The sequence below is a fragment of the Rhineura floridana genome, chromosome 2 (assembly GCF_030035675.1).
Source record: "Rhineura floridana isolate rRhiFlo1 chromosome 2, rRhiFlo1.hap2, whole genome shotgun sequence".
NCBI classification, from domain to species: Eukaryota; Metazoa; Chordata; class Lepidosauria; order Squamata; family Rhineuridae; genus Rhineura; species Rhineura floridana.
Window position 1 is genome coordinate 46,615,627 of NC_084481.1, and position 13,463 is coordinate 46,629,089.

General features: G+C 42.3%; 1 protein-coding gene across 1 annotated transcript in view; it reads right to left on the minus strand.

The window, feature by feature from the left end:
* CERS6 (ceramide synthase 6) overlaps positions 1-13,463 on the minus strand; it is a 169,293-nt gene that overhangs the window by 34,071 nt on the left and 121,759 nt on the right. Inside the window, exons 5-6 of the mRNA XM_061608578.1 lie at positions 5,421-5,471; positions 4,433-4,525 (exon numbers count right to left, since the gene is read on the minus strand). Of these exons, the coding sequence (XP_061464562.1) occupies positions 4,433-4,525; positions 5,421-5,471 (144 nt within the window). The remainder of the gene's footprint in view (positions 1-4,432; positions 4,526-5,420; positions 5,472-13,463) is intronic.

Consider the following 13,463-nt stretch of genomic DNA (forward strand, 5'->3'; position numbering starts at 1 on the left):
ATGTGCCTTCAAGTTGATTGCGACTTATGGTGACCCTATGAATCAGTGACCTCCAAGAGCATCTGTCATGAACCACCCTGTTCAGATCTTGTAAGTTCAGGTCTGTGGCTTCCTTTATGGAATCAATCCATCTCTTGTTTGGCCTTCCTCTTTTTCTACTCCCTTCTGTTTTTCCCAGCATTACTGTCTTTTCTAGTGAATCAGGTCTTCTCATTATGCGTCCAATAGGAGCCAACAGCTCATGCCATTTCAGGATATGATAATATGTGCCAACACACACACCACCACCACACCACTGCTGGCAACAAGGTAGCAAAATATGAGCCACAATCCAACTGCAGAATTTAAAACAAGAAATATCTATGGGATGCAACCTATTCTGCTCTAATACAGAGCATATTCTCTCTCACATCTAACCTGCCCCAGAATCAACTGCGCATGTTTTGCTCTTGCAAGGGGCAGTTTTACAACTTGTAAAACCTACACATGAATGAAGACTTTCCCAAGTTGTTGCACAAGATTTTGAAACCACAACAGCAGCCACCTTCCAGTGGACTATACAGTATAATAAGCAGTTATAATAAATGGAAAGGGTCTATAAGAGGACTGGAGAAAAATTGTCCTCCAGATGTTGGACTTGCAACTTCCAGCAGCAGCAGCAGCTAGCATTGCCAATGGTCAGAGATAATGGGAGTTGTTCAGCAACATCTGGAGGGCCACAGATTCCTCACCCCTAGCCTAGAAACTGCCAAGGCCTTTACTGAAAATACATGGCTGTATTTTACATGAATCTAACTTCTTCCTTCTAAATAAATTAAATAAACCAATAAATCATATTACTGAGGTGGCCATTTTCTAAAATCCTTTAAATATTGACCTCAAAATATGATCACTCTAAAAATACCATCTGTCATCCAACCAAAACTCAGAAAACATATACATAAATTTGACTGAAGTTAAAGTAATGATATTCTGGAGACAGCCATAAGCTTCTTAGTAGTCTATTCTCTTCACTTAACTGTTTCTGTTTTCCATAAATACAGTGTAGGAATATGTAAAAAAACAAACTATCCACACACTCACTCACTGACTGACTCTTCAGCATACATTAAAATACAAAGTGTGCCACTGTGAACTGGTAAAAAAAAGTTCATCCACTCAGTCCCATTATTTTCACAGAATGCTGAGCTGATAATACGAGTTGACTGCAGATATTGCTCATTAATCTTCAGTCAGTCAGAGATAATCTAGTGGGATTTATACATCACCAATAACTGAAAGAGGCTTTTGACAATCAACAGTCAGTTCTATTGGAAAGTATTTTCCTGTCAGGAATTTGCTATTAGGACAAACAGCAGGTGAACACATCTCTCTGGTTCATTTTACATTCTAGGATTACACCATTACTGGACATGATTCAATTTGTCTTCCCCTCTCAGCTAGTGCATGATGCAGACGCATGAGTGGACCCATCTCCATTGGATCCAATAGACAGGAATGTTGAAGTTGATTGACAAGTGCTTGGGGCCCAGGGAGGGGGCTCAACCCTCAATTCCTCAGTTTGTTTTCCTGACTGAGACTGATAGGGTTGGCAGATTGATCTGGGAGCTTTTTTTTTGCTAGAGAGCAGGGTAACCATGCTTTAAATAAATACATTTAAGAGCTGCCTTTGTAATGGAACCATCAGCAGCAACCAGCATGGCCCATGGTGAAGAATAATGGGAATATCTGGAGGGCATCAGGATCCCCATCCATGGCCTAGGAGCCAAGGCCTTTCAGTCTATGTCCTTCTCTTTTCTTACTTTTAAGTAGTATGCCAGTGTGACAAATGGAGGGCAAACACATGTGCACACCACTCCTCCCCAAGAGAGAAAATTCCCTCTCCCTACCAAACTGGCAAAAAGGCAACGTAACAGGAATATAGATCTTCCACAATTTAAAACCTAGGAGGACACTTCCAACACCTGAGCCTTCCATGGATAAGGCACACTAAAACATGACATTGCAGGAATCAAACTTGTTCTCCATCTTCTCTTATGAAGCAGCAGTCTTTGTTTCAGACATACACAAGTGCATGCTGGCAATCACATTTAGATGACTGATACAGCAATGTTCACTTGCATATCTTTGATTTGATTATTTTTATTTATTTATTTAAGGTATTTCTATACCTCTTAATATTTTCGCAGTGGTGTACATAAAATGCTTTTAAAAAAATTCACAAAAATTGTTTGGAATTTGTCAACATGTCCCTACGTTTCTGACATTTACATTCTTTAAAAGAGTCCAGCCTATAACAGTGGTAATACCTTATGACAGCCTACCCCAACCAGGTGCCTTCGCAGACATTGTAGGACTCTGATTCAGGCCTCAGTAACCTCACTACTGGACTACTACAATGTGCTGTATGTGGGGCTTCCCTTAGGACTGATCCAGAAGCTGCAGCTGGTGCAGAACACTGGGTTGAGGCCAGGATGTTGAGTGGAGTATTTGGACACACATAAACTAAACTGGTGCTGAAGGAACTGCACTGGCTGACGATTAGCTACCAGGCCATGTTCAAGGTCTTGTTGCTATTATATAATGCCCTGAAGAATTCAGGATTAGGTTACCTGAAAGGCCAGCTTGCCCCTGTACAGACCTCTAAGATCACTTAGATGATCTGGGGAAGCAACACCCTACACCACACCCTATAGAATAACAAGCACTTTGTCCTTGCCTCTGCACTCTGGAATGCCCTTCCCTCTGACAGACGTGAAGCATCATCCAACAGTTGTTTCAGATGTTTTGTAAAGACATATTTTGCACAAATGTTCCCTGACCCATAAGACTGGATCTTGTTATTACTAAATTTTTGTTTTCATGATACTGCATTTCAGTATATGTATTTTCGTGTATGCTTAGAAATTTTAAACATTAAACAGTTTCACAATGCTTTGGAATAAACAAGCAAGCAAACACCTGTCAGCCAGCATGGCCAATTGTAAGGGATGACAGGGGGTTGTAGCCCAACCACATCTGGAGGGTACCAGGCTGGAGAATAATGCCTCACAATTGCAGAAGAATAGGCATTTTTATGACCCTTTTATTAACTCAATTATGAATGTAGTTAATTCAAATAACTAGGAGTGGCTTCTGACCAGTAAACACTTTGACTGGTCAAAGCATTTAAGACAATTTATTAGACCACTGTGTGTGTTCGTGCCCACACACACACACTTAAGGTGATTACAAAAACTACAGTTTACTAGCAGACTCCAAGCCCCTCCTAAAGCCTCAGAGACCATCTTATCAGAACACAAGGGAATCCCTCCCACTTTACAGTAAAATACAATGGACCCTGTTGTAACACTGGGGCATTTGTGACTTATGTAAAGATAACTGGGTACTTTTGCTTTGTGCTTCTTTATAAATCCTGTTCTGAGATACAAGTGGGCCCCTGCAATATTTTTGTTTAGGGTTCCAGCTGCTCCACTGCATTTCCCCACACACCAGTTTCCTGGGCGTTTCCCGCCTCCCAAGTCCATCAGCATTTCATGCCCATTGAACATGGATTCACTGGGCTGTTCTGGTTTTGAAAGATGTGTGTTTGTGTATGGACACAGCAGTTGCGTTAGATTCTCTATTTGCTTCATTGACTTCGACGGACAGCTCTCACTTCTGTCCCTGGGACATTTAATAATACTTTCTCTGTGTGAACCAGGTAGTGATCTATGTAGTGTAGACAATGAGATGGATTGTTCTATTTTTTGAAACATAGATAATCTCTTCCTCCATCCTCATTTTCCAAGATACTACATTCAATTTGTCCTCCCATGTGGTTTTCAGTTTTCATCCTCTCAGTCAGTCAGCATTCCATGGGCACTGAATATGCTCAATTCCTCCCTTACGCTTCTCCCCCTTAATTTTTTTTTTTGTACTTCTGCAAATCTCAGAGTTATTTTGAGTCTGTTGATACTCCCATGTCTGTGTGTGGGAGAGGGATAGAGGGTATGTGAGCCATTTTTGCTAGATAAGTGCAGCCACTCAAAGACTCGAGGTCAGTATTAGTATAGAGATCTGCAGCTGCAGCATATGGATAAGTAGGAGAAGCTATGGCCTATTTATTAGTGGTTTAGGATGTGCTTTGTCACACCAAGAATGAATGCTTCCTGGAAGAGCTTTATCTAAGCTGCATGAAAATATGAGCCAATATTGCCACAGAGTATGGGAGACATTCAAACTAATTTCAGGCTGGTCTAGACATGCCAGCACATCTTGCTGCCTGAAAATGCAGTTGCCATTCGCGGCTGTCATCATAGCAATTCATTTCTACAGGACTTCGCAGCCAGAAATAGGTTGCTGCTAATTCAGTATACAAATGTTCACCAAAGCACGCTTACACAGCCCTATTAAAGGAGTGCTGTTCCTTAAACACAGAGATTGCTCTTACCTTTCTTTTGATGTCAATGAACTGTGAAAACATTAAGGACCAATAGTAAGACAGCTCAACTATGTAGTAGTAATGAATTTCAGGCATCAGTGGCTAAAGAGAAGGGGATATAAAATAAAGAGATTAAAACATAGAAGCTAAATACCTTCGGGAACACTTCAGAGCCTTACCTGAACCGCAGCCTCAGACTACCTATGGAATATTCCCTATGTGATAAGATTTCTAGCGAGTTCTTTCCCACATTTGGAGATGTGTGAAGAAAAAAGTACTTCTTTACCAATATCTTTCTTTTTCTTCCTCTGTACCGAACACTGACAGTGGCTCACATCCCTTCTTGCATTGGCATGGCTTTCGCAAATTAAACCTTAGCTAAAATAAACTATTGTGTAATGTGAATGAGCAGTGTGCTAGTATGCATTATTTCAATCAAGAACGCGTCACTCCTCCTGGATTCATAGTGTATTTTTCTGCAAACAAAGCTTAAGTCCTCGTTTAGACGACACAACAAGCCAAACCACAGCTTGCATCCCACCAGTGGAGGAATGGGGGAGAAGAGAAGCATTCTCGATTTCAGCCCCCTGCAGTAACACACTACTCGTTCGTATTAAGCCAGCTTATTTTAACTATACGTTAGTGTGACACAAGACACAAGATAGTGTCAGCATATCATGGATCTGATACAGGACAAATCATTTCGAACACCTGGAAGAGTTGCAATTTTGCCTCATTCTGAAAATTAGGACCTCCTCTAAGCACTCAGATGTCTTGCACACAGACCCTGTTGGCCTGGAGACTGACTGTATGTAAGAAGCAGTGGCAACAAGCGGAGAAGCAAAAAGGGAGGTTTTTCTCCTCCTCCCTCCCTCCCATCATCCATAGCACAAGGGACTATGATATCTGTGGCTCTTTCAAAGGTTCCTGCAATGACAACCTCAATGTTTTATACTTATTTTCATGCAACACAATAGCTCCCTCACCCCCTGCTTACCTGATATGGATATCCAATCCAGCAGTGCCTGGTGTTCCACAACCAGGGACTCTTTAAAAGGAAAAAAAAACAAGGGAAGCAAGGAAATTTAAATGTTGGGAAATGCAGCAGGATCTTCTATGCACATGAATCGCAGGCATTCAGGTTCTTACTAATCAAGACCAATCCTAAAAAGGTGTCTACATGCCCCCCACTTGGTTCTTTCCATCCTCCATCCAGACAGGTAAAGGCTTCACCACAATCCAAGGACACCCAGGCAAAAGCACTTGCGTAGGGCGAGAAGCATGGTCGCTGAGGGGTGTGGCTTGGGGAAGAGGAGGATGGACCTGGAAAGAGTCCTGAGGGCTGGCTAGAGAGACTTGGAGGGCCGCACTTGTCTCCCAGGCCTGAGGTTCCCCACCCGAGATTTAGTCTTAGTCTTAACATTTTGTTTCCAAAATGGTTTCCGAAAGCCTCCAAACAGGGCAGGAAGGCAATTGTTCTTTTTGTTCTCAGTAACTGGAAACCTTGGGTTTCTATCATGAAAAGAAAGGCAGGGTATAAATGTAATAAATAAACAAACAAACAAACAAATAAATCTAAAGCAGGGTGCCTCCATACAAAGAAAGGTTTCATTTATCCATCATGACTAATAGCTGTCTGCAGCCCTATCCTTTTTTAAAAAGTTAATTAAGTGTTCTAGAAGAGTTACCTATTCCCAACCATTTTCTTGTTTGGTTCTGTTAAAGAGAAGTACATGCCTTAGCAGCCTTTCCCAGCCTTGGATTCCCAGATCCTGTTTGACTACAACTCCACTATCCTAAGCCAGGATGGCCAGTGGACAGGGAGGATGGAAGCTGTAGTACAGCAATGTCTGGGGACTCAAGGTTGGCAAGGCTTCACGGTAATATTTCTTAGGAACTGTGTATCTGCTAAACAAGTAGGTAGTACAGTTCTCCCAGTGACCACAAAATCCTCCACTGTCCATATCTTACCCATACTATTATTTCCTTAGTATAGGTTATTTTTTTAATGAGGAAATTCTCAAGAAATTAATAGTCCATGTATACAGTTATCCTGCAATATTCACTGACAAACTTACACCAAAGAAAATCAATAGATACAGGTAACAAACGGGGGGGGGGGGGGGAGAACGTTGTGGAATTCTGTTCCAACTGGAACCCTACTTGCTCCATCTGTTTGGGTCTTCAGACATACATTAACAATTTATATACTGTAATCTTTCCAAACTTTAATTGGGCTGCAGCTGCAGTGATGCTGTAGTATATTGTCACTCTATTGCTTTTATTGGACGGTTCTGTTTTAAATGTTTTAATACTATCGCTGGCTGTTTTGGATTATTGATCGTACTGTAATTCCCAGAGTGGTTTAATGACCAGTCTGTCTTCCCAGGGAACTGGAGCTCTGTGAGGGGAATAGGGGTCTCCTAACACCTCTCAGCACCCTTCACAATCTACTGTTCTCAAAATTCTTTACGGGAAAACTATGACTGTTTAAAGTGGCATAATGCTGTTTTGAATGTATAGTGCAGGTGGGACCTGGCAACATACTCCAGCCCAGAGCTTGGAAGATTACTTTGAAAAAGTAATAAATTACAGTTACAATTACATGGCCTCAAAAGGTAGTAATTACTGTTACAATTACAATTGTTCTAAAAGTAACTGATTGCTTTTTCTCAAAAGTAATCACTACAATTACATTTCAGTTACTCTAAAAGAAAGCCTACAAGGTGCTGGCCTTGGCTGCTGCACATCTAAGTGGCCTAAAACAACATTAAAAATAAACACACGAATACAGAGGTAGTAGAATAATTCTTTTTATCCATAAGATAGCAATGGTGGTCACTCTGCTGGTAAGGGAAGTGGGGAGGGAGGCAGAGGCCACTACTCAGATCTTTGCACGTCAAACCAAGTGCATCCCCCCCACTCAGCCAGCCAGCATAATCTCTCTCACTTAACCACCTCCCAGACCCTGCCCTGCCACCAACTAAGGGACACTCACCCAGGCAAATGTTTTCCCCTGAGATGCAAAAACGTTAAAATATTGCAAATGTAACACAGTAGCCAGAGAGGCTTCTCTCTCTCTCTCTCTCTCTCTCTCTCTCTCTCTCTCTCACACACACACACACACACACACACACACACACACGTCATCTTTCACCTCCACAGTTCTTTACCTCCATTCTGCTGCTGCCTCCTTCTCTTCCTTTATCCATGTTCCTGCCCTCTGGCTCCTTTTCCCCTCCACTCCATTCTTCACCACCACCATCCATTTTTTTTAACAATTGTTTTCTCCACTCCACCCCGTCTCACTCTCCACCTCCTCCCTCATCGCCTCCTACCCACCCACAGAACATGAGGGAAAAGATCTGCCACGCAGGGCCTTCTCTCAGTCCCACCAACTAAAGTGGCTAGGTTGGTGAGGACTCGAGAGAGAGCTTTTTCTGTGGCGGCCCCCTCGATTTGGAACTCCCTCCCAATAGATCTTCGTCATGCCCCTTCCCTGGATATATTTCGCCGGGGCCTGAAGACTTGGCTTTTTAATCAGGCCTTCGCAACCTTTGAGACCTCTAAGGTGAATCAGCCTTGAACTAAAATGTTGATAAATCTATCATATTGTAAACTTTGTATTGTACTGTACTGACTATATTTATTATTGTATTTTATTGTGTTTTATTGTTCACTGCCTAGAGTGGCCATCGGCCAGATAGGTGGCTTATAAATTAAAGTTTATTAGTTTATTTATTATTAAAGCGACGCTGCACAGAAGCCCAGTTTGAGGAACATGATTTTCATCCACAAATCAGAGGAGCAGAAGACTTCCCCTGCTCCCCCCCCAAGTAATGCCCAAAAGTAATGCTGGAAAGATTACAGTTACTCCACAAAAGTAGTAAAATTACTCCTAGTTCTATTACAATCAAAATATAAAGGAATTACCCACTCGTTCCTCAAAAAAGTAATGAATTACAAGTAATTTGTTACTTGTAACGAATGACTTCCAAGCTCTGCTCCAGCCTAACTAAAGAATGGAACACAAGTTGGGGCCATGAGAGATTAGGGCTGGCTCAATTCTCAGCATATTCTATTGTGTTCAGTGGGGCAAGGAAAATAGGTGCATTCAGAGACAATGACAAGGAGGGGAGAAAACCTGTCCCCATCCCAAATACTAATCACCACTGGCAGAGATCATGTTAGCTCCCCACAACACACCCCAATTAAAGAAAGTGTTCTGCAATGCAGGACATACAGAATCTCTCTGCAAGGATTTTGGCAATGCACCGGTTCTCTGACCATACCCATCAGTCAAAATTACAGACATTTCACTAGGAAGCTTTACAATGTACAGAATAATGCTATGCCAAAATTTTCTCCTGTGTTTTCCTCCCTCACCATTCTCCATTAATTAATGAGAAAAGAAAGTGCATCTGAAAATTATCAAAGGGAAGACAAAACGTTGATGAAATTCTCATGACTGAAATGCAGGTTTTTGACCCATTTATTTACCTGTTGTGGGAGGTCGCCCAGGGGTATTTGAGAGTGTCCTCTCTTTCATTTTACAAATTATCTCATTTGGTGATTTGCACTCTGCAGCCTTCCCAGGTGCCTGCATTTCAATTAAAGCCCAAGGGAAGATGAGGTAACTCCTCCCATGGGTCTTTTTCAGATCAGGGAGTGTGGGCAGCCTGGGAGGGTGCAGAGTTCTGCATAAATGTTTACTGGAAAGAAAAACACACATAGCACCCTTGCGTGAAGTAAGGTCAAAACCCGGCACCAACTGAAATTCTAATGAAATTCTCAAGTGCTCTAAGTGCACGGCATAAAAACTGAAGCCTCTTTCACAAAGGAAGAAAACTTTTGAGAAACTGGAGTGCATGCATACTGTATGCACACTATACCAACACATGCAAAGGGAAATAAAATCTAATTTTCCTTAAGTTACATGCACTCCACATATAACCCCTTGGAAGCAATTGGAAATTGGAAGCAATTGCTTTATATGACACCACCAATACAAAACTGAGCAAATGTTAACTGTTTCCAGCACACCTTAGTCTTATTTGAACCACCTTAATCTTATTTAAACTGCATGTTCAGCTACCATCCAGTACTTTGTCACTCAGTTTATGCTATTAGGTGCTAAATCTTTCAATTAGCTTCACTCTTCTGCCCAGATACTGTCAAGCTAATGTAGACTGCAAGTACTACTGTGTTTTGTACAGAACCTAGTACAGTGTGTTAGCACCAAGTAAATGCTCCACAGGATTGCTGCATGGACAAGATACTGGGAGTTGGGGGGGTGAGAAACAGCAGATGCCCGAAGCTACATAAAAGGTTGCAAAAAAACACAACAGCTTACAGCTTAGTAGTAACTGATGAAGAATGCTAGTATGTTGTGGTGACAGCATCCCATTAGCTTGAAGGAACAAACACAAACTTTTGATCTTACGCTTGCTCTTGCATCTATGCATTTTTCCATTTTGTTTTAAACACACACCCATGTAACAACTATTGGAGAGAGGACACAGAATGGTTGTTTTGCATACATATACCCCAGTGTGGTACAGTGGTTGGATTAGGATGTGGGAGACAAGGGCTCAAATCCCTTGCTCAGCCATGAATCTCACTGGGGTGACCCTTGGCCACTCACCGCCTCTCAGCCTAGCCTACCTCACAGGGTTGTTGTGAGGATGAAATGGGGGAGAACCATGTACACCAGCTTGAGCCCCTTGGAGAAAAAGTGGGATAGAAGTGTAATAAATAATAAAGAAAGCCCTCCAGCGGTACACAGAAAGACATGCTTGAGTCACTGAATGGATGAAGATGGCCACACTGCTGCTAGTACTCTATGGGGTCGTGTGAGATGCAGCCCAAGGAACAAAACAAATTCAACACCTCTCAGTGCATGGCAACTGGAGTTAGTGGTAGCTTTTCATTTCACTTCACAAAAGAATTTAGATAAGCTTTTTGCTAGATTACTTCCATATACTTTGAAACTGATCATTCATGATAACCCCCTACAATTAGTAGCGTCTTGAAAACAATAATCTGCTTCTAATCAGGCTACAGATGAGAGAAGCATTCTCCAATTTTCTGCTTCCTAAATGACAATCACTGCATTAGCAAACAAAAACAAGAGATGTACATCTATTGCTTGAGAATACTGAGACACATCCTTAACCAAACTTGCAACAATGATTTTTAAGAATTGTTTGAACCTCTACGTCCCTATCTGAGTAAGGAGCACCTTACATCAGTGGTTCATGCTCTGGTAACCTCACGTTTGGACTACTGCAACGCGCTCTACGTAGGGCTACCTCTGAAGACAGTTCGGAAGCTACAGCTAGTGCAAAATACGGCGGCCAGACTGCTAACAAGAACTAAGCGGTCTGAGCATATAACACCTGTTCTGGCTCGCCTGCACTGGCTTCCAATATGCTACCGGGCCAGATTCAAAGTGCTGGTATTAACCTATAAAGCCTTATACGGCGCGGGACCATGATACCTGCAGGAACGCCTCTCCCGTTATGAACCGGCTCGTACACTACGGTCTACTACGAAGGCCCTCCTCCGGGTCCCGACCCATAGGGAGGCCCGGAGGGTAGTAACAAGATCTAGGGCCTTCTCAGTGGTGGCCCCCGAATTGTGGAACAGTCTCCCCGAGGAGGTACGCCTGGCGCCGACACTATTATCTTTTCGGTGCCAGGTTAAAACCTTTCTCTTCTCTGAGGCATTTTAATCTTAGTTATTTATGTAAATGTTGTAATTGGTATTTTAGATGATGTACTTTTATATTTGTTATATTGATCTTGTAATTTTATTATTGTATATGTTTCTATGTTTGCCGCCCAGAGAGCTGTTTGCTAGTCGGGCGGGATATAAGCTGAATAAAATAAAATAATAAAATAATAATCAAATGTCACTAACTAGGAACTCTTCCACAGAAGCCCAAGAATAGATTCCTCTGGATATTGCTTAGATTAAGGCAGGGATGGGGAACCCTGACCATTAGCCATGATAACGGGGACTGACAGGCCACAGGTTCCCCAACCCTGAAGTGCAGGCTCATCCACATGCTTGGTCACCTCATGATGACTACCATCCCTGGTAGAGATTCTCATGTGTAAATAAGTTATTGCAGATTAAACAGCACAACCCCAAAACCTTTGCCATCTAACCTATATTGTTTTCCAGCAAGTCCCATCATACATTCAGCTGCCAAATGTCAACGGAAGGGCAAACAAGTGTTACACACAGGTGTGCACAAATTCACCCTAACAGCAGTTTGGTGGAAATGCTGCTGTTGCTATGCAGCAGACACCGGAATCACCTTGTAACAAATAAATCTTTATCAAGCAGTTAATCAACTGTAGCTTTCAATAAACCTAAGAAAACTTCAGAATCTGCTTGGAATGAAACCTGAGGCAGATGTGCAGGAAACACCACAGGTAAACTGTCAAAAGAGTGTACATCCAATAGCATTAAAAATGAAGTGGGAAGGAACATAAGGCAGGAGGCAGGAAAAAAAAAAGGCAGAGGTAAAGGCAAGGCTTTAAAAAAAAGGATAGAAAGATGGGGAAAAAGTGTGTAGAAGGAGGAGAGCTGAAGGAAACAAGAGGCACCTAAAATGAGCAAGTAAAAGAGCAAACTCGTTAGACTATGCACAAAGCACATGAGATTGGAATCAAAAAAACAAGGCATGCTCAGCAAAAGAAAACTAAATCTATAGTGAGTGTTACCAGCTTTTGAGAAAAAAAGAACCCTCAGAGGAAGAGAACTGAACAGATTTGTAACGGAGAGAAATCTGCAAAGCCATAACCTTTTCTCCCAAGACATACTGCAACTGCACATGAAAGCAAATAACTAATGTTATCATGCACGGATAGAAAAAAATCTGAGCACCTCACCATTTGATGCTGTCATTTAGGACTTCAAAATGTTTACAGTTCTGTGAGAACTGTGGTGCCCAGGAATGAGGATTCCCCTCCCCCGGTTATGACCAGGGCTGCGGTAAGGTGAAAGAGCAGGACTAAAATAGACTTTTGGCATTTGTATATCAGTGCAGGTATACAAAACCATTTCCCCCCACCAACCAAAACAAAATTCAACCCAGTCTCCAAGTGGCAAAAAGTGATATAGCCTGTCAAAACGAGGACACAGCTTAGGGGTCTTTTCAAGGGATGGAATACCCCATCCAAGGGAACCCTATCCTGAAAGTCATGTCTGCCTTGAGACGAACGTTATGCTTGTACCCTTAACTGATGAAAGCAGGACCAGTGCTGTTGCCCTGAGTACACAAAACACTTCATCTTAATGCCACAGCACCTAGATCTTGGCTGGACAGGTTTCTCCAGTGCTCCCCACAGACCACTAACTTAGAAAAATGCAAGAGAAGCCTTCTGGATCAGATCAGACATCCATCTCGATGCAGCATCCTGTTTCCCAAAGTAGGTAATCAGATGCCTTTATGAAGTTCAAAGAGGATGGAGGCAACACTCCTCTCCTAGCTGTTCCCCACCAGCATACTGTCTCCAACCTGAGATGTTCTCTCTCAGGGGTAGACAACATGTTGCCCTCTAGATGTTGTTTGACTCCCTATGAACCCCAGCTAGCATGGCCAATTAGAGTCCAACAACATCTGAGGGCACCATATTGGCTATCCCTGTTCTATCTTGCATAATGGCTAATAGTCATTGATAAAGCACCCACCTATCCTCCATGAATTTGGCTCATCTCCTTTTAAATCCATCTAAGCCAGTGGCTATCACCACATCTCATGGCAGCAAAACCCATAAATGGTGCAGTGAGCGAAGTAGGATTTCTTTTCATCTATCCTACTATCAAATTTCATTGAAGTATTGCTTTACATAGGAACATTAAAAAGAGCCCTGCTAAGTGAGACCAAAGGCCTATTTGGTCCAATAACTAGCCATTGATAGCTGTGTCCTCTGTAAACGTATCTAATCCCAGGGCCCCCAACATGGCACTGTCCTGAGCCCGTGACATAAAACTGACACAGGTCAGTCCCAGAACTCAATTCCCAAAC